The 21,270-nt window shown below is 35.2% G+C and overlaps 1 protein-coding gene across 5 annotated transcripts in view; it reads left to right on the plus strand.

The window, feature by feature from the left end:
- KIF20B (kinesin family member 20B) overlaps positions 1–21,270 on the plus strand; it is a 33,827-nt gene that overhangs the window by 10,041 nt on the left and 2,516 nt on the right. For 4 of the 5 annotated variants that reach the window (XM_085582523.1, XM_031505256.3, XM_085582524.1 and 1 more), the window contains exons 12-31: positions 394–556; positions 1,501–1,758; positions 2,508–2,647; positions 3,259–3,409; positions 4,335–4,560; positions 5,136–5,197; positions 5,378–5,497; positions 7,025–7,190; positions 10,012–11,209; positions 12,532–12,670; positions 12,953–13,075; positions 13,541–13,601; positions 14,220–14,345; positions 14,601–14,737; positions 15,691–15,846; positions 16,734–16,910; positions 17,468–17,632; positions 18,891–19,094; positions 19,482–19,559; positions 20,318–20,465. In XM_085582523.1, the coding sequence (XP_085438649.1) occupies positions 394–556; positions 1,501–1,758; positions 2,508–2,647; positions 3,259–3,409; positions 4,335–4,560; positions 5,136–5,197; positions 5,378–5,497; positions 7,025–7,190; positions 10,012–11,209; positions 12,532–12,670; positions 12,953–13,075; positions 13,541–13,601; positions 14,220–14,345; positions 14,601–14,737; positions 15,691–15,846; positions 16,734–16,910; positions 17,468–17,632; positions 18,891–19,094; positions 19,482–19,559; positions 20,318–20,465 (3,998 nt within the window). The remainder of the gene's footprint in view (positions 1–393; positions 557–1,500; positions 1,759–2,507; positions 2,648–3,258; positions 3,410–4,334; positions 4,561–5,135; positions 5,198–5,377; positions 5,498–7,024; positions 7,191–10,011; positions 11,210–12,531; positions 12,671–12,952; positions 13,076–13,540; positions 13,602–14,219; positions 14,346–14,600; positions 14,738–15,690; positions 15,847–16,733; positions 16,911–17,467; positions 17,633–18,890; positions 19,095–19,481; positions 19,560–20,317; positions 20,466–21,270) is intronic. The other variant, XM_085582525.1, reaches the window with a different exon arrangement.

A 21,270-nucleotide genomic window follows, 5' to 3' on the forward strand; every position in this document is an offset into this window, starting at 1 on the left:
ATTGCCTACAATGTTTAAAAGCTATTGTTTAAAATATACAATAGTAACACTTAAATTTTTGGTAGAAAATGTACAGATTTCTGATGTCTATACTGGAGTCTTGTTGATAAACAAAAGTTATCTTTAAACTTGCCTTGTTTTGCTTTTTAATTAAATCACTTAAATTATAACACTCTTTAAATGTGCTATCACAGATGTTAGTGATTTTACTTCCTTGTTTTGAGCTTGTCTTATCAAGCTTTGGAATAAATATAAATTTAAGATTTATATTTAAAACACCTTTGTCACTAATGCCATAGTAAGAGTGAAACTTCCAAGTCTTCAGGCTGGATAATTCTTACACTGACTGGAATTTAGCCAATTTGTGATCATCTGTTTGTTTGCCTTTTAAAGGTTGCAGCAGCACATACCCTTTCGGGAAAGTAAGTTAACTCATTTCCTTCAAGGATTTTTCAGTGGAAAGGGGAAGGTGTACATGATAGTAAACATCAGCAAATGCGCATCAGCATATGAGGAAACACTCAATGTGCTAAAGTTCTCAGCCATTGCACAAAAAGTAAGTGTGTTTTAGTTTATTTTGTTGATCAGTAACTTTTTGATTTGCTTTAAAGAGCAGGTTCTCTCCCTTTTAGGAATATGAATTTAGTTATTAAGATTTTTTTTGTCTTGTACTGCAGTTATATTTTTAATTACTCTGGATTGAGCTTTATCTCCTACAGCTTTTAAAGAGACTTTATTGGGACTTTTTTCCTTTGGAATATGGGGGTGGAAGCATCTACTGAAAATCTGTAACTCCTATGAAACATCCAGCCTAATAAGAAACTTACTATATTTGGAAGAATTTTCCTGAGATCTGGGTAAATTTCTTCTGCAGATACAACATGCTCTCACATCTAGCTGTCCCATATGCTACTGCTCTCTTATGTTGCTCATCTGAAGTACTGATAAAATAGATTGAGCACCAAAGAGTGTGAAAGGTCATCTTTATGTTCACAGAGGCTTCAGTGGGAAGGTGGAAGCAGAGTCAGTAGGAGTAAGTGCAGTGATGTAACTTTGGCAAAGTTGAAAGATGTAAGTGTAGAGGATCAATCATGTAGCTTTAATGGAAGCCATGGGAAAGTTTTGTTGACAGTTAAGCCCATTCCTTTGGAATTTGGGCAAGTTAAGTACAATACCAGAAGGAGCAAGCTGTAGTGGTTATGGAGCTGTGAAAGAATTAGATTTTGTGGGATGGTGTTTGTCCATTACACAATCTGTTGTAGGTTATCCATTTAGTGAAACTTGGTGTTCCTGGGATCCAAAGAAGGGTTAGGCTATAATGTGACAACTTTACTCTAGCTGGAAACTGATCTAAGTAGTGACTCTGAACAGAGAATAGGTAAGCAGGGAGAGTACTCTGCTCAGAAGACCTATAGGAGAATGCAACAGGTCTTTAAAGTGCCAATGGAGCTTTAAAAAATACCAATAACTTTTTGTCCTTGATTTTTTTTTTTTTTGTAGGTTTTAGTTATGGACACATCTATTCTTCCCCAAGATCAGTCATTTGGCCAGAAATTGGAAGGAGAATCATCTCTGCTTAATGTCACTAGAATGCCAATCCCAAGGAAAAGAGCTACTATCCTATGGGACAGAACTTTGGAAGATGTGCTTGAAGATCATAATGGTGAGGAGATGGAGGAACAGCCCAGTATGTCAGGAGAAGAAGCAGTGGAGGAAAATGAAGGAAATGAGGTTGTTATTGCAAAAGAAAAATACATGGTATGTGCCAGGGCTACTTTAAGTACAATTATAGCATGGAGCCTTGAAGCAATGTATTCTTCTGACTTTTCCATCTCACCTTTTTTTCATTCCCCCCTCATTGCCTTATTCTCCCTAAATCCAGTGTTTGGAACTACAAGTGGGATTACTTATGCCTTGGTGCTTATTGTAGGGAAACTATGAAATGTGTCAAAGTGCAAACTGAGCAGTAAGAATTGCAGATTTGGTTTTCTCTTTTGGTATCCTGTGGTCAATATACAGAAGATATTACCTATTTTTTGAGCAACACAAAATTGTTCCTTTGTTACTTTATACACAAGAAAACTCGGGACACTGTTCTTTAGAAAACAGCAATTTTAGTCACTTCTGGGGAAGACAATGAGCAGGGGAACAGAGGGCTAGAGACCATTTTGTGGAGATTTCATTAATACCCAAAAAGGGACATCTGGGAAAAAAAGGCCAAACGCTGTGGGTCTTAAGTCCATCTTTAAAGATAACTTTAAGAATTTTTGTTATAAACTTAGTGTTATTTGGAAATCCCCATTCTGTGCTAACCTAAATTGCTGTGTTAAAAACAGGTAGTGCAATCTACTCACAAATCCTTCTGTTTATGAATAAGCTAATAAAAGAACCAGAAAAAAATTTTTCCAGCTGCAGAGTAAAGTGTTGTAGGGTTTGAGAAATGGGAAAAATCTCACTTGTGGTAAAGTATTTCTTTATGAAAAGCATAATGCTACTTGTAATTCTAGATGCTGGTGAACTTGGTAGAAGAGCTGAGGAACAGACTTATTACTGAAAAGAAAAATAAGTTATTGCTGGAAATAAAAATTCGTGAAGAAGTGGTACAAGAATTTACGGATTATTTTGCTCAACGGGAAATAAATTTCAAGTAAGTAGCTTTAAGTGGTTTTGAAGTTACTTGTTAAAATTCAAGTGGAAGTAAATTTACTTATTTCTTAAATCTCTCCTTACAAAGAGACCTCAGTCTCCTGCTAGATCTGATCTTCTACTGCATCAGTTAATGTGTTGGTTTCTGTTTGGATTACGAGCTGAGGAAAAATGCTTTTTAGGAAAGGCTTTGATTTCTCTGTGGGATGGGTAGGAATGTGTGTGTATAATTTTTAAGTAGGTTTTTTTCCTGTAGAACCCTTCTAAGGGAAGATCTGCTTTGGTAAGTTGTAGAGAGTGACATTTGCAAATTCTTTGGTTCCTTTTTGCTTTAGTGATACTCCAAACATACTATCTCAAGCAGCTTAGAAAAAATGCTTTTTGTTTAGTGCTATCCATAATCTGTGTATTTGTATCTCTCTTATTCTTATGTGTGTGAAAAATACTTCTGGTTTAGGGTAGCAGCATTATTTTGTGTATTGTTTTGTTGTGCCAAAATAAAGATGAAAGATAACAAAGATGAAAGCATCTTTGTTAATAGGTGACTGTACTAATAATGTTTTGGCCTCTCATGGCTAGCTTTTAGCTGACTTGTTTTTTTTTCTACTCTAGGGAGCGCCTTTCTAATGAACGAGAACAGCTTGAAGAAAATAATGAAAAACGCCTGGAAATCTTCAAGGAACTTGTAAAGAGTTGTTCAAAAAATGCTGATGAGAAAAGTAAATTACAAGATCAGCCTTACAGTGAGCAAGCTGGACCTCTGGTATTTTTATCTGTTTGCTGCAAATGTCCCTTTTACTAACTACCTGTTATGGTCATTGTATTTCTCAAGAAATACCAGGGATGGTTTCAAGGAATTGCACACAATATGACTGTGTCCTTAGCAAGATATGTTTATCTTATTTAATAGGTGAAGTTGCTGAGCCTTGGGATTCAGGAATTTTTGGGGTTTTCTGCATTTCTCCAGCACAAAAATGACAATTATTCTGTACAAAGAAATTGGGGGGAAATCTGCAAATTTTTAATGCTATAAAATACATTGCATTTAGTGCCTTATTTAAAATCTTTGAGGCTGACTTCAGGCCCCGCATATGGACTGTGCTGGCATAGTCACAGAGACTTGTCTTATAGAGCAATAGTAGCAACAACTCAAGCAATGAGAATATTTCATCCACTTAAGCCATATCTAGACTCAAGAATCTAGACTCTTAAAAGTTTTAAACTTTTTTTAAGAAAAGAGGCAATATGTAAAGCAAGTCTTTTGGGTATAACTTACTGTAAGCTACCACAGACTAATCTGACCTTACAAACTTTTCCTGTCATGAAAATCTTAGATGCATTCCTTCTAAAACAGTTTGCTTGCTCTGTTCATTCAATATTTTCAATGGTTTAAAATATGCTAGCTTTTATAGTAAGCTTGGAGGGGATGTTTTAGTGGAGATACAAGGGGAAATGTAATAGTGGGTAATTAACTGTTATAAAAATAAAGTAGCTCTAGCTTGATACTGGAAACTGCTGTGTGAAGGTAGACTCTGGCAATGAGTGCATATAAGCCTACAAGATGGTTTTGCAGTCAGAATTATAACTACTTATATATTAGAATTCCTAACAATCTTCCATATTTTCTGTATAAATAATGGCTTTTGTGTAATTATTTGCCATTTCTAAATGAATCTAAATTCTTCCAGAATGAAGAAAACAGCACAGACACAGATACCTACATGGATTTTGGGGGTGTTATTGATTCTCTGCAAAATGATATCACTGTTATCAAAAATCAAGCAGAAGCAGCACACCAGTACATTGTGTCCTTAGAGGACCCACAGGAAACAATAGGTTGCCTTGAAAAACAGCTGGCAAAAATAACTGCTGAACTACTTGAGACCAAGGAAGAGCTGGAAAAGAAAGCCAAAGGTAAGCTGGTTCTAAGTGTAATGTGAAAGACACAAATTAAGAAAAGGGAATTAAGTACTGTAAAATAGGAATATTAAGCTCATTGAATGAGACTGTGTAACCAAATCATATGTATAATGGTGGTAATCCATTGTTTTGTGCATGTTCAGGTTAAACAATTCTATAGGCCTTGCTTATTTCATTTTTAAGAAGAAACTTAAAATTATCAATTGCAGACGTAAGAATTGTGCGGTAAAGCATTAAAGTTATTGATTTCCTTGTATTGTAATCTCTGTGCTTCTTTGTTTTGCTGATGCAGTGTATTCAGGCATCATGTGGAACTTTGAAGGAAAAGCTAGCAGCACCTCATAATTATCTCAGCGGAGATCTTGTGATGTGATCTCTGTTTTGAATGGGTTGCAAGTCTCAAATGTCCAGTTCAGAAAATGTAAACAACTTTTGAAATGTCCTAGTAGAAGTCAACTTGAAAATAAATGCATTCAAAAACTACTGAAGTATCAGAAGACACAAAGACATGGATTACTGAGTAAACTGTGATGGATGATTATGTTATATAGGCTTTTTTCCTGTTACAGGTTTTGAAATACAGAGGATTAAATTGGATGAGTCTGCTGAGCAACTTAAAAAAGCAACTGAGGTAACTTTCTCAAAAAAAACTTGTGCAAAATTGTTTGCTTTAATACAAAATTCAAATAACTTGAAATGCTAATGGACTATGCTTCTAGCCTTTTCTTATATCAAGAATAATTTAACTCATATTGCTTCTAAAAAGCATGGTAGAGTTCAATTTAACACTGAACTTTTTTTCTTTTTCAAGAAAATGAATATACAAAATGAAAGGATTCAAGAACTGATTGACATTGTGAAGCAAAAAGATGAAACGATTATGAAACTACAGGGTCAGATAACCAGTTCAGAAGAAACCATAAAAGACTATGTAAGTCTTAGACATCTTAATTTTCTAATACAAAAAAATCTTAATGTGTTTATAATGGACTTTGTAAAATTGTCATTTTCTTTAAATAATTGATATTTACTTCAAATGATAGCAGGTCAGTTGGCATTGACACTAAACCCACAGCAAAATGTTAGTGGGGTGTGTGTAAATAATGAGACTTTCAGAAATACTGATCTGAATTTATTATTGGAGGACTCTAGATGAGATTCTGAAGAGGCATTAAAAAAAAGATAAAGACCTCAAACTGTGAGGACTTAATACCGTGAGAATAGAGGAAGTACATCACTGTCTGATAAAAAAATAAAAGAGGAATAAAATGAGGTTTTGGTACAACAAAAGTCAATTTTAGTTTAAGTTAGAATTTAAGAATGTGAAAAAAGATGGTAATTGTGTAAAGTAGGGAAAAACAATCTGTGTTCCACCCACCACCAACATGCTCGCACACTTTCAAGGGAAGACTGTTAATGTGGATGTATTGAGCAGAGTTTGAATTAAGAAGGTATGACACAGGTATCTCCATTTCTGATGTGATTAATGAAACTTGAAATTGTATAGTCTAATGATATCTTCTGAGTGCTGGAAGCTAGCTTCACTAAATGTATACAAGTAAAAAAATATCAAAGCACACAGTGAGAGGTTTTTTGGAATTTTTTTTTTTTTTTGAACCTGGTGTCCAGTAACCTGAAGTAGTTGAGAGACCGTTTTAGTCAGCACTCTGATAATTTCTTAGACTGTGAACTCAAAGCTTTGGCCATACTTTATTTTGTGTTCTCTCTGCCTCACAGCTGCTTAACTTGTCAATAGTATGAATGCTATTGTGATGACTTACTGCTCCTTCCAAGAGCAAGGCTTTAACTATCCAGTGGTTCCATGAGTCTGTGTGGCATGAAATTTTAAACATGACCACAAACCTCAACTCCATAGTCTATTGTGGTTTTTTTTAATGAAATACATGAATGATTGACAACCACATGGCTTGCCACATGTCATGCAAGTGAACAACCTTTTTCTTAGTCAAATAGGTATTTGAAGTATGTATTGCAGAACTGACATGGCTTTTAAATTGCATTAAACATGTCTGGACAAAGATTTTTGGCTTTGCTGAAGGCTATATTAAAGCTCTCAACTCTACCAACCATGATCAGCAAGTGATGAATTTGTAGAACAGACTGTGTGCCCTTTAACAAATTGGAAATTTCATTAACTCTTTTGGCACTGGAAATAGTTTTCACATGGTAAATTAAGTCCTCTTAATGAAAGGACTGCATTTTGTGATTCTCTAGTCTTCCTTTTATTCCTGTACAATGCAAAGTATTATGTTTCTTAGTATCTGGAAGTTGCAGGAGCTCTTGGTTTAACTAACTGATCTTTCACTGACTTTTCCTCCGACAACCCCTACGCACCTTACCCATAAAGGATTTGTAAAAATATTTGTGTAGAAGTTACTAAGCCTTTTAAGTGTTCAATTTGTACAACTTCAAAGCAATTGATCCTATTTTAACACAGGAGAACACTTTGATTACCAGTAAGAGAAAATTAGCAGAGAAGAGCTCTAACAAAGTGACTGAAAGCAGACAATTCAAGGATTGTGAGGAAACTGTGTTGGAAGTAGGAAGAAAACGTTGCTTGGAAAATAAGCCTACTGCAGAAGAAGAGCCACCTACAAAGAAAGGTACAATTTCTACCATCACTCAACAGGGGGTCTTCAAAAAAAGCTTGCTTACTATTCCAGAACAGAAGAAAAAAGCTGGGAAGCATAAACATGCTCTGAGGAGGAAATCTGCTGTGTTACACTGTAAAAGGAAGTAACTGTTCTCTAAATGTAATTACTTTTGCGGAGGGCTGGCCTATATCATTTACTCCTAAATGATTGAAATAAAATTTTAGTTTTTAGACTCTTCTGCTGCTTTCTTATCTGTGTATGTACCTGCATACCCACCTGTAGTTCTTAGGTAATATCTTAACAGTTGTACTAAATTTTCTGTTGCTGGACTTCTGAGAATGTAGTGTTTCCTGCTCAAGTGTTTGAAAACTTCCTAAGCAACCATCAAAGGTGTCAGTGACTTACTGATTGTTCAGTCATACAGTATGTGCTGTGAACCTTGACATTTTGTTCTGTGTGCATGCTGTGAAGACACCAGCTGTGGTCAAGGTGACAGTGCTGTCAAAGGAGGAAAATTAATTTTACTGCCATTCAAGTGGAAAGCTTAAGTCCACAAATGGCATATTTTGTTCAGCTGTCATGCTTGCACTTTCAGTCTTTTTGCTGTTACTGCTTTATCTGTGAGCTTATCAGGTGAATAAAATCTATTAATAAGTGAGACTGAGCTAGATGGGACTTGTGCAAAATTATATTTGTAAGATCTGTCTGCCTCTAACTTCAGGACCCAGCTTAGCTTTAATTTCTCGTAGAACTATGGAAAGTATACTCAAAATGAAGCTGAGAAGCCTTTCCTTTCTTTTAAAGGAGAATTATCAAATTCATATAATCACAGAAAAATGACGATACAGTGAATAAACTGAATATTGGGCTATCATTTGTTACATTGTGCAGTGAAAGAACAAGGCAGCACTCGCTGCAGTAGATCAGTTTTAAATTTATAGTGCAAAGAGTTCTAGTAAATGGAGTCACATCAGGCTGGCATCCAGGCACTAGTGGGGCTCCCCCAGAGCTCTATAATGGGCCCGGTTCTCTTCAACATCTTCATAAATAACTTTGATGCAGGACAGAAAACTATCCAAAGTTTGCCAGTGATAGCTGTGGACATCCTCAAAGGGTGGGAAGCCCTGCAGAGAGATCAAGACAAATTACAGAGCTGGACTGTTACAAAATGCCTGATTCTGCACCTGGGACAGGAAACCCTGGCTCTGAGTACAGACTGGGGAGTGAGAAGCTGAAGAGCAACCCTGCTCTTGATGGTCCTTGAGGGGCCCTTTGAACTAAGGATCTTTGATTCCAGTAACAAAGCACTTCATGCAGAGAATATTGAACTCTGATGTTTGCTGCCCTAGAAGGTGGGAGAGGCATAGGTATTCAAACTCTGATTGCAGGCATAGATAGGTAAGCTAACAGCCAACAGCTGCATATGTGGATACTGAAAGACTTAAGCAGGGCTGTATTGTCTCAATTCTTCAATGTCAAGAAAGGTCCATAGACAATGGCTGGGCCTGCCAATAGTAGCAAAAGGAGGTAAAAATATTAGGCTAGGTCTACTGACACCATGTCATCCAGTTGGGCATTTCTGTTTTGTACAACTTCAAGCATCATTTGAAGCTGAGACTAGGGACTTGGACAAAACCCTATATTAAGACATTTCAGCACCTCTTGCTTTTAGTGAAGCTTGCAAAACTCCAGTCCAGGGAGAGGGATGTGTAGTATTTTGATGTATTGTATAACATGAAAACTATGGACAAGCAGGAGAAAAGTATCCTGTTGACTTTCAAAAGCCAAAACACTATTGCTAATGCTTTAGAATTACTTTTGTTAGTGACTCAGGTTGACTGTACAACTTGGATCTGTTCAGAGGAGGTTTCCATGCAGTACATCTGTGCTTAATGATCCAATGTGAGACTGCCTTACCCCATCTTACTGTAGGTGCAGCACTTACGAGAATCCATAGTATCTCCTTGTAGTATGTAGTTGTGATAATCTAATCCTTAGAGATAGGCTGGATTTAAAAGTAAAATATAGCATGCATGTTACTACAGAAGCACAATTGGATTCTAAAACACTTGTGTGAAATACAGCTGGAATCAGTTTTGAATGTGATGAAATACATGTGATTTTAGTTAAAATGGCTCATTACTTTGGGAAAACAATCTTAATAAAACATGGAAATTTTGGGTTGACATGTTGTAAATCTTTCTTGGAGAACTTTACATGCAACATATTAGGTGTGGACATTAATAGTTATCCTTTTATCTAGTTTAGAAAAGTATTGAATACAGAAGAGAGGAAGGTTCTAGACACAAAGCAAAAAAACCCAAATCTTGTGCTGGACTTTTATCTTTGTTTTAAAAGTAAGATTATACAGAGCATGCATAAAACTTATAAGAAAGGTATGTATGGTATGACACAAAGTTATGACACCATTGCTCCCCTGCATGAAGGATGGATAATTGCTGGCTGGTTATCATTGTGAATGTTACCTAGCTTATAGGTGTTGGAAATACTAGTGAAATTAGCTAGATTTTTCTGCTAGTGGGGCAGAATAGATGGTTGAAATAGAACCGTAGCAAACTTTAAGTCTTCTGAACCCCTCTTTCTGCAAATTATGCCTAGAAGCCCAAGAGGCATTTTAGTGCCTATAAAATGTCTCAGAGGGCTCTAACAGCTTCAAGACTCTAAAATGCTATGGAAGTGTGGCTTTCAGGTGGCGCTAATTTTCCACACAGCAATTAGAGTTTGGTGTTGCTAGTGACTTGCTGATTGTAATTAACCTGAGCTTTAGTGGATTTATTTGTTCTTGATGTTGTTTTGGTTTTGTTTTTAGGCGATAAGAGGGAGAGTTGGGAAAACTACTGTCTTGATCAAAAGAGAACTACTAATTCTGAGACCTACACAGAAATACTAGCACTAAAGGAAAGAACTAAAACCTTGGAAGGTCAGATAGCTGCACTTGAAGAACAATGCCTAAGAGAAAAAAATGAAAAAGATGAATTAAATCAGCAGATAGCAAAATTGCATCTGAAACTTTCTGCGTCTGAAGAAAAGGCTTCTAGCTTAAGTGGAGAGCTTCAACAATGTCAAGCTGAATATCAGGAGACTGTTTCTGAATTGGACAAACAGAAAGCTATAAATAAGGAACAAGAAGAAAAGATTGCTCAGCTAAATAACGAAGTGACAAGTGCTAAACAAAATATAATTGACAAAGTGTCACAAATTAAAACAATGCAGTCCCAGGTAGATGACTTGTATAAATGTCACTCAGAATCTTATGCTGTGGATATTGATTTAGTTAATGTAAAGGATTCCTTAGATCCTCAAAAAGATGAACCAGAGACAGCTCAAATGAGTCCTCTATCCATGCAGTTCAAAACTGCTTCTACAGGAGATCTGAGGCAGGAGAGCTCCTTTCACCGCAGTATTGAAAGCATTTGGGAAGAATGCAAAATTATGATTAGGGCTTCCTCACAAAAAAGTCATCAGATTCAACAACTGCATCAACAAGTTGAAGAGTTAGAGAAGAGACTTCATGATAATGAAAATTACAACAATCAACTAAAAATAGAATTAAATGAGATTACAAATCAAGAGCATCAGTCTGTAAAGGAAAAAGATCTTCTCAATCAGTTACAAGAGCAAATCCAGAAGAAAACCCAGGATTTTGAAAAACAGGCTGAAGAAAATCAGAGAGTAATTGCACAGTTCCAGGAGAAAGTTGCCAGTTACGAGGGAGAAATAAGAGATCTTAAATGCCTGTTGGAGGTTTCTAGGACTAAAGATGACAGGATGAAAGAGTTAGAAGTAGAACTAAAAGAAAAAGAATCTACTATTTTAAATCTAGAAGGTAATACAGTAGCTCTGCAAGAGAAATGTACCAGTGTAGACAATAAACTGAAAGAACTCAGTGATCGAGAAGCAAATTTGAAGGATGAAGTTGTGCAGTTGATGAACAGTCTGGAGACCATGAAACATGTTCTTCAGGAAAAGGAGAAAAATGAGTATGAGCAAATACAGTCTATAGAACTGTAAGTAAATAATAAAATTACTCCTAACCCTTTAAGAATAAAACTGAGTTTAAACTCCCTTATATGTGCATCAGTTTGACATACCACATTTGCATGTTTATAAAGTTGACAAACCAAACTGCTTCTTTGAGAAATTTCTATACACTGCTTGAATTTTACATTTGCATAGTCTGCTGTCTATATTTTCCTCACTTGTTTGTATATTCTTTCAGAAATGCGCATCTAAATAATGAACTATTATGCAGGGAAATAGGAGCATACAATAAAATTATTTATTTGGGGATTTCTAATAATTTTGTCGCAGACCCTTTCTGAGAGAAATTGCATTATGCAATATTATATCCTGTAACTAGTATAAAAGTAGGACATATTTTCTTTGGAAAGGACTGAATGTTGAAAGGGGGGAGGAAAAGAAAGCTTAGGGAGTAAACAGATGGTTTTGGTAACAGCTATTTTAGGTGAACAGTCTACTATAAGACTTGAAGGAAAAATGGGTGTAGAGGGGAGAACTTTCCTCAGCATCTTCTACTTTTTAAATCTCTGAGAAATAGGAGATTATGTGCATCTGAAAGATTATATTTGCTATATGGGAAGGAAATTGCAATTATATAAAAGATAGCTTTAAGATGCTTTGTAGCCCTTCACCTAACAATGGGTTTGTTTAGTGCTTTATCTGTGGGTACTGCACATACTCTAAAGTACAGTTTACCATGAAGGTCTGATGATCCCCAGCCTGTGCTGGTGAAGCTTTGAAAGGATTTCTTTCTGTGAGGCCTTGTATTGTCATTTATAGGACCTGAAAAACCTTCCTTTAGTTAGTTTAAAAGTCCAAGATGTTCTACTGGAAACTCCTTGAAATAAATGTAATCACTTAAAAACAAACCCATCAAACTTATTCTTTACTTTGCAGAACTTGGGAAGGCAGGATTTATTGCAGTGTTATTGGGGTTTTTTCTTTTTATTCATATTAATACTTACAAGAACTGGGATGTAGTTATCAACTTTAAACTTACTTGCTTTTAACCTTGCGCTTTTCTAATTTGTAAGGTTGCCTAATGATGATTGCTCTACTGTGCTTAGATAATATTTTTTAAAAATTGAGTGTTTAGAAGTGAGTATGAGCAGTTTTTTACTTCAGGCTCATATAGTAAGACAGGCTCATATAGTAAGACATTGAAATCTAAATGCAAAATTTTAAATTATAAATGTAAAATTACATTGATATGATAAAGCTGAGATTCTATTTCCTAATAAAACCAGCAAAGCGTCTGAGCTAACATGTAAGACTAATGTTATTTATGTCTCTTAATTTCTAATCCAAGGTTACGTAAAGATCTTTCTGAAAGCTCTTCCCTTGTACAAAGTTTGAAAAAAGATTTGCAGAAGAAAGAGGAAGAATACGCAGATTTGAAAGAGAAATTTTCTGATGCCAAGAAACAAATTCAGCAAGTACAAAAAGAGGTTAGTAACTATAGGCAAAATGTTTCTTCTGCAAGTTTGGGCTTCTGTTATTAAAACCTATTTTCACAAACCTCAATCTATGGATGTTAAAAGATATTCATAATAGAGCTATTTTGAGTGATACATTTAGAGTATCTTCCCTTGTGCACTACTAGCCGCTGACATTTAATGAAGATGCTTGCAAAAATTTAACTCTAATTTGAGTAGTTGATTATCTATATAACTCAGAGATTACAAAAGGCATATAACTAAATGTAAATTTTGCTTGCTTTCTTGTTGCAGGTGTGTACAATGCAAACTCAGGAGAAATCCCTGAGGAAACAAGTTAATGAACTTGAGAAAATTAAAAAGCAGTTTAGTGAAGAATTAGAGTTCAAACAGCGCACAATCTTGCAACTTAAAAAGGTATTTTTTAAATAAAATTTACTTGCTCTTAATTTTTTTTTACTAATCTACTAATGAGATGAGTTTTTGAAGCAACTGGAGAGAGTTTACAAAAGTTGGGATAAAAACAGGAGTAGCCAACTGAAATAAGTTTTAACAGATGAATGAAAAATATTTAAAGAAATTCCCATGCAGGACTTATTTAAAACACACTGACAATTTTAAATAAAATAGTAAATAAATATTTAATACCTGCAGAATTCAGATTAGTGACACTTAGGTATGTTAGTAGTAATGTCTCTTTATATTTTAAACAGCTGGAATGCTACTTTATGAAGGACTCATATTTGTTGGGACTATTTATCTTAAGTACCTTATTAATTGTTTAATAAATTCAAAATGAACAGCTGTTAATTTCTAGCATATGCTATTTGTTTCTTTCAGCATGTTCTAATTTCTATAATTTGCTTTCAATGTGATATTTAGGAGCAGTTGGATAAAGAAAAGCTGGAAGAAATCTCCAAACAGTATGAGAAAACACATAAAGGTCAGAAAGAACTATAATTGTTCCAATTCTTCCGTGTGTGTGCAATGACAACATAATGAGTGATCATGTCATTAACGAATTTGAAAAGTCTTTATATATATTTTGGAGTACTGAGACACTCTAACCTGGACATTAAAATCTCACAGTCAGAAAGTAATTTTTATTGAATTGTTTCTAGATATATTTTTAAGTAAATAAACAGTCTCAGATTAAGTAACATAAGCAGAGAAAGTATTAGTGTTCATTTAGTCAATACTGGGATTTACTTGGTTTTATTTTAGTTGTCCATTTTAGCAAAAGCATGAACTAGCACACTATTGTGTATGGTAGCACAGAGTTTTTGCAGATTTGATAATCATTTAGGGGTTGAACAGTAGTTAGTTTCTTATAGCCATACAAGCCATAGTCTGGTATACCAAAACACACATCTAAGTTAAACTGGTGAGAATAGAAACACTTAAGAATTTGGGATGTGGAAAGTTCAGTATAGATGTTCTATTTCCTTGTAATAGAGCTTTTGATCTCAGGAAGTGGAGAATTACTTGTAACTAAGGCAGTTTGGAAGAATGGTGGGAACTAGGAGGAGGCTCATCTGTAAATTAATTTTCAAATTTTCAGATCTGTGTGCGAAGGAAAAAATAATTGAAGATATGCGGATGACATTAGAAGAACAAGAACGGACTCAGACTGAACAAGATCAAGTGCTTGAAGCCAAATTAGAAGAGACCAGCAGATTGGTTTTGGGTAATCTCCATGGAGAGGGAACAGGGAAGAAAAATTGGTTTGAATGTACATTGTGATAGCTACTTCACATTTCTGGTTTTACTTATCAATTGCTATTTAGCTGTTACTCTTATGTAACAAATAGCAATTTCCTAAAAGGCCTCTGTCTGTGATCATAGCTGATAAATCCAAACAGCTTCAGTAAAAGTACAGGAATGTGTTCAAATACAAGTTTAAAATTATACATTATGTAAACTCATTTTGTGTTCTACTTAGAACTGGAAGCATGGAAGCAGAAATATAGAGAGCTGAATAACCAGTGCAATAGTGACTGGCAGGAGAAGATGAGTAAAAATGAGGAGAAAACCATAAATGTAAATGAGGAATTAATAAGGCTGCAAAAAGAACTGGAGGTAAAACATCATTATATAATTCATACTTAAATCTAAGACCATAATGCCCATTTAAGGAGTCCAAGTTTTTGTCACTGTCTTCCAGAGGCTAGGGCATGATATAGCATGTTTTTACACTGGTAAAGGAAACCTCCTTTGAAGCATCTTTTCCATACAGCATCATTGATGCCCCATAACAGAGTGCACCCTGCTCTACATTATGCTGCTGCTATGCATAGGGCTTCTGTAGCTGCTTTCCTCTTACAGCTGTCTTAATCCAACTCCTGATACCAGTTACAGGGATCTCTCCTCTCAGTTGCTAAATCAGATCTCGTGCTTGCTGCATGGCCTATAAGCCCTTTCTGTAAGGCTGATGACTTTCCTCTTGCTCTCCTTGGATTAGAAAGCAGATTTTATTTTCTAAGCAACTTTACAGGCGCTTCCTGTCTTGTGTGGTAAAATGTCTGACAAGAGGTTTGATTGTGATAGAAAAGGAGACAAAGTTGCTGTGGATTGAAGTGACATTCTTAGGTACATGCTGTCTCTGCCTACCATTCAAACTGTACTGCATTGCTTCCCTTTCAGTCTTGAGGCAGAGATTAGTTTTCTAATGTGTCCTTTAAGGCAGCAGAAAAGCTGGTAAGGTAGAAGTGTCTGTTTACAATTACTTTTGACATATGTGTCTGTGATTGACCCAGAATGCTTTGAGAAAAAAAAAATTCTATTCCATGAAGATGTACCAGTTTGAAAAAGAAATGCTGAAAATTTATAATTTTTTGTAATACAAAAGAACAAGTAATGAGTATATAATATAAATATAATTAGTATATATACCTGGGAGTATGCTAGAGTAAAACTGTGCTACTGTTTTTGTTATGTTTTTGAAGTAAATCCATTCAATAGTATTCTGAATTTTAAGTCCTTTTCTTGTTTTTCCTCTACTTATGGTTTCATTTCTGGTTTTGTCAAATTAGGAGAATGAGGCAAAGTATCAAACTGATAGAAAAAAGTGGCTTGAGGAAAAAATGGGACTCATAAATCAAGTAAAAGAAGCTGAGAACCATCGCAACAGGGAAATGAGAAAGTTTGTGGAGGATAGAGAACATCATGTGAAGCAACAAGCAGAAATTGTAAGTGTCTTTGTCTCAGCTGTGTACTGCAGTGTCTTTTGTACAGAGTAAATCACATAGCAAGTGTTGAACAGTGGGGGCACTTGCAAGTAGCTGGCCATTATCAGTTCCCTTACTTTCTCACATGACAATGCCTAGATGAGATATTCTCAATACGAAAAAGGAAGAATGGGAGGCTCATAGCATGAGAAATCGTAACACGTAATAGAAGTTAACATGCATGTTCCTTCCTATTCCATCACATTATGAAGTCTTCAAAGTTCATGTTGTGTGTAAAACACCAATAAAATAACATACACTTAAATGAATTGCTCCTTAAAGCTAAGAAAGCTTACTTTGGAAAATACTTAGTATGCTGTAGTAGTATGTGCTAGCACTGGGGAAGACTGATAGTTATTAGCTAAGGCACCTTACTTGTTCACTGGACTGCATCAAGGTTGTAATTTTTTAATCAGATGAAATTATTATATGAACTTCTGCAATCTAAAACTACTTTTGCATCTGGAAGTAGCTAGCAATGCCTTTGTGGACCTGCATTCAGTATAGGAGGATATTAGGAGCTTGCAGGTAATTTTACTTTATCTGTGACTTTTCTTGACTGAGAATTGTAATTAATAAAACCTTCAAGTGAGCAAACAGAAGCTGTGGTTCTCGAAAAGAAAATTCTCTTCACAAAGAGTATGAATACAGATTTCCTAGTTGAAACATGGCTTACTTTAGTATATTTGTACTGAAACTAGTTCTATAAGAGCTTTATAAGATCTGCACAGGCTCTTAAGTTTACTAAGGCTATAAAATAGTACTAATTCTGCAAAACAAGACTAGCAGAAGTGTTCAAATACCATGCAGAAGTGGTGTTCTGTTCTAACCCAAATTTTAATGTTTAGGAAAGACTTGCTGCACAGCTCATAGAGAAGGACAACAATCTTCAAAAGTGGCGTGAAGAAAGAGATGAACTAGTAGAAGCTTTGGAAATGCAGCTCAAGACTTTGGCTTCTAGCACCATACAAAAAGATGAAGAAATAGAAAGGCTGAAACAGGCTGCACTAACAGCTTCAGTAAAGGTCAGTTTTTTCTTCTGTGTGAATTTTTGAAGGGTTTTTGTTACTCATTAATTCTGAAAAATACTGTAGTTGCTCTTTGCATTCTGGCTCTATTTTTTTTGCTTTTAAACACTATCATATTGAAACTATTTGCAGTTAATTTAAAAAGAAAAGCTTTACATTTGTTTGCAACTGAATTTGTAATGGTAATTGGAGTTTGAAAATATTTAGTAGTTCAAGTAAACACTCCTGTGAATTCGGACTGGGTATCTGAAAAAACTCTCCCATTTGTTGTCTTTCACAGCACCAAGAACTTAATGAGCAAATGGGAGGTGAACTTAAAATTCTAAAAAAGTGTAGTAAAATAAAAAGTTTTGCATTGTGTTTCCTAAGACCCTTACAAGACTTTTCTTCATTTTACATAAAGGCATTAAATTACTGGCTTTGTATTGGATACCTGACTGGTTTAGCCTGCAGTTGTAAAACTGACATGACAAAGTAATCATAATTGTGCTCGTGATACATTACTTTCTTTTGACAGTCCTGAAATTTGTGGCAATTTTTGTTATGTTTATTAGGATAAAGAAACTGACATAGAAGATCTGAAAAAACAGCTAGCAGAGAAAGATGACTTGATAAAGGAAATGAAACAGCAGATTAACCATGAAAATCCTCAGTCTTTGGCAGAAGTACCTTTACCTGAAGAAGGACAAGATAAAATTGATCAGTCTGTAAACAAAGAGGTAATCTTTATGTATTAAGGATGTGTTAATACTTCTTGTTTGGGTTTTTTTCAGTATACATTTCTGTATATAGTTCTGGAAATCTCCCAAAACTTCTTCATACTTTACCTATGTCTTCAGTTCTGAGTTCTTATTCATTCTCTCACACTCACTCCCAGAAAATAAGTATTTTAGTTAAATGAATATTGCCTCTCTATACATTAATGAACCTTTCCACCCGAGACAAAAACTAGTTAACTACTCCAGGTTCTAGAGATTTTGGAGACATGTTATTGGTAGTGTCATCTCAGTTTGATTATGTCAGTGTTAAGGGGATTTAAACTGAAACCAACTTTTATGATGTCACCTATTGTGTAGTGATATGATTAACCAGCCCATATGGGAGTTTATAAGAACAAAACAGTTTCTTGCATCCTACTTAAAACCAAACCAGTATTTGAAGTGTACATAAAAGTAAAAATAAAAGCTGTGTAATATGTGACTAATTATATCTGACTTCAGCTGTGTGCTCTTGATGCATGTGAAGTGGCTGATTATTACATAAATCATCTGGGAAAATAATATAAACCCTTTTAAAAGTGTGACCAATAGCAGGGCATACTAGGGTTTGCTTCCTTCCACTGTAGGAAGCCTGTATGAGACTGACTATTCCTGGGCAACTTTATTAGTTTGCTCCATTCCTGGGAATGCAGTGCTGCTGGGATTCTGGGTGGGATTCCCTTTCAGAATCCCAGCAGAGCCTGTTGGAGAACTACCTTTTAGGTTTCCATGAGCTTTTACCACTTTCCTTTTTAAGAGGAAGCAGGTTCACCATTCATGGTGAACCAATGTAAGGAGGAACAGCTGGAATTCTCTAGAAGGGGAAGAAAGGTCCCTAAAGATAAGCTACAGAAATATTATACTTTTCTTGCAAAAGCTCCTGTTACTGCCTAGTTCCTAAGGAGCAGCAGAGTTAAGATGGAAACAATCACTAAGGGCCTCTGCCCTTGAGGAAAGAATACCTGGAAATAAAGTATCAGGCTGAGGAAAATTCTGTGATCATGGATACAAAAAAAGTTCAAAATTTAACAAAAAAGGTTTTAGATAATAAGGCTTAAACTACTGTAGTTGATTTCTTCACTTCTGTTGTAAATAATCTGAAAGCTAACAGCTGGAATTCCTTTGCAATTCACTGGGAGATGGGGGGGGTGATATGCATTATATAGTATTTAATTCATAGTTTAAATATTGTTTTCTTACATTTTCCACATACCTACAGGACCATTCTGAAGTTGTCCTTGATTCTACTGAAGTGTCCACAGAGGATGAAAAAACAAGTCGGTTCCCAAAACCAGAGATGGAAATCCAGTTCACACCTCTGCAGCCCCATAAGATGGAGGTGAAGCACCAGGGCAGCACCTCACCAGTTACTGTTAAAACGTTCAAGTCAAGAAGGAAAAGGAAGAGTGTAGAGATGAATGAGGTGTGAACTCAGCCAGCTGACAAAATCTGTTGTGCAGCTTTTCAGTTTATTACATTGATCATTTATTAAAACTCTAACTTCTTATTTTCTGCTGAGATCCCAGGGATAGATGTAGAGTACCATTTAAGCCCCATGTCTCCCAAGTGGTGGATCTCTAGCCTTTGTTGAATAAGGCCAGAAATCACAGACTTCTGCTGATCCAGACTCTGTCTCCTTGTGCCTGATTTGCACTTTCTCTTTACCTTTTACATTTCTCTCTTCCAGATAGTGCCATTTCTTGCTGTCTCCAGCTCTGATCTGTGTGATAACAGATCAGCTCTATAAAATAGTTTCTTTTGGTTTAGGCAGTCATTGGTATAAATTATAATTTCTTCTAATTTTCTTTAGGATTTTGTGAAGAGTGAGAACAAGAGAAATGCAAAACCTGCTATGGCTGACTCACCTTCTACAAGCAACAAGAAAATGGTTTGGTTTTGTTCCATTTTTGAAGTTAGTTTAGCCTTTTCTGTAAAGGTAGACTTGTGAAAAGAGCAAATATTCTTATGCAGAAGGATCTTATCCTTACCTATGTATTTCAACAGGATTATTTAACATTTATGGTGTCTTTCTACTAAACTCTACAAGCCAAAGGGTCTATATTTGCCAAGAATGTATAGTTTCCCAGCTGCAGTGTGCCGTGATTCAAAGGGGAAGGAGTTGCATATTGAGTAGTTAAAAAAGACTAGCTTGAGCATGTTATTAAAGTGTGATGTTATAGGTAATGCCTTTGAAGTAAAACTAAAGTTTTTCCACATATATTGCAACTATAAAAAGATTATTTTAGGCCATAGTAGTAACCTGGGCAGGTTCAGAGGGTGAGACATTTATTTGCCCCATCAGACTCTTTTATTTATAATTAATACAATATAATTATAATTAGCTTATCTAGTAAAATACTCTACAACTTTCAATCTGCCATTAAAAAAAGAAAACTCCTGTTTCCTGTATAACTCATGCTCTTAAGTGTATTCTGTGAAACTTTGGTTATTTTCTTTCTTCTATGTATAAAATGAGGTTGTCTACATTACTTGCTGTAGTGCTATCATTATTAAATTGAACAAAGGTGACTGTAGCAAAGCTCAATGTGTCAGCTTGAAAATAACATTGAAGTAAAATAGAATGAAATGGAACTTGAGGATTAAGTCATTTTTCAGCTTAAACAATGACCTTGTATTTCTGTACAGATGGCCACTGCACAATCTCTTAGAAAAGAATACTCCTTAAGAAGACAAGAATCTAGTCTAAATAAAAAGTCAACTAAGAAGAAAGATGGGACACTACAGAAAATTGGTGATTTTTTTCAAAGCTCGCCTACTATTATTCACTCTAAAGGTGTGTACAGTATAAATAAGGCTTATTTCCTATTCTCTGGCTGCTGTAGAGTGGCAGAAAAGAAAAGACTATCTTGGTTGTGAGGACCACATAATTCTAAAACTTAAGTGTGAAATATAAACCAGGTGGAATGAAGGATGCAGTGTGAAATACATGCATATTTATCATCAAATCAATGATAGCTTTTAGGCCCAAAATGTCGGAGTTACACTGTACTTATTTACATGTAAAGGCAGTTTGAGAAACTTGCTCTGCTGCTGTGAAAAAATCAAGGATTTAATCCAAACTCCAAATCTTACCTTGTTCTATAAGCAATCCCTTGTTCCTGTGGAAACCTAGTTAATGTTTTTTGATGTATGTTAATTTTATGAAATCTGAAAGCCAGTGACTCATGAAAATATTTGGAAGACTTCATTAAACTAAATATAGAGCAATGAATGGATTTTGTTAAGTTTAGGTATAGCCTTGGGAAGATTAATTGCTTGGATTGAAAGATATGTTTTTATTCTTTCCTACAATAAGAATGATCTATGGATTACTGTGCTTTAAAAAAAAAAATAGCAGGGGACACAAGGAATCACCAGTGTTTAATTCTAAAATACACTATTATTTGTTTAATACAAAGTTGGTCATTTTTTTAATGTGGACAGTTAAAATAAACTCCTGTACCAACATGAAAGCTTGTCTTGCTACAGAGTACATCTTAAATTATCTGTCATAATAGTCTAGATAATAACTGTGTGGAATTTTTAAAAATTTCTGTTTGTCATATTGGTTCCAGGAGCCACAGTATTTATTATTATCA

This window comes from Lonchura striata, chromosome 6 (genome assembly GCF_050655825.1).
Source record: "Lonchura striata isolate lonStrDom1 chromosome 6, ASM5065582v1, whole genome shotgun sequence".
NCBI classification, from domain to species: domain Eukaryota; kingdom Metazoa; phylum Chordata; class Aves; order Passeriformes; family Estrildidae; genus Lonchura; species Lonchura striata.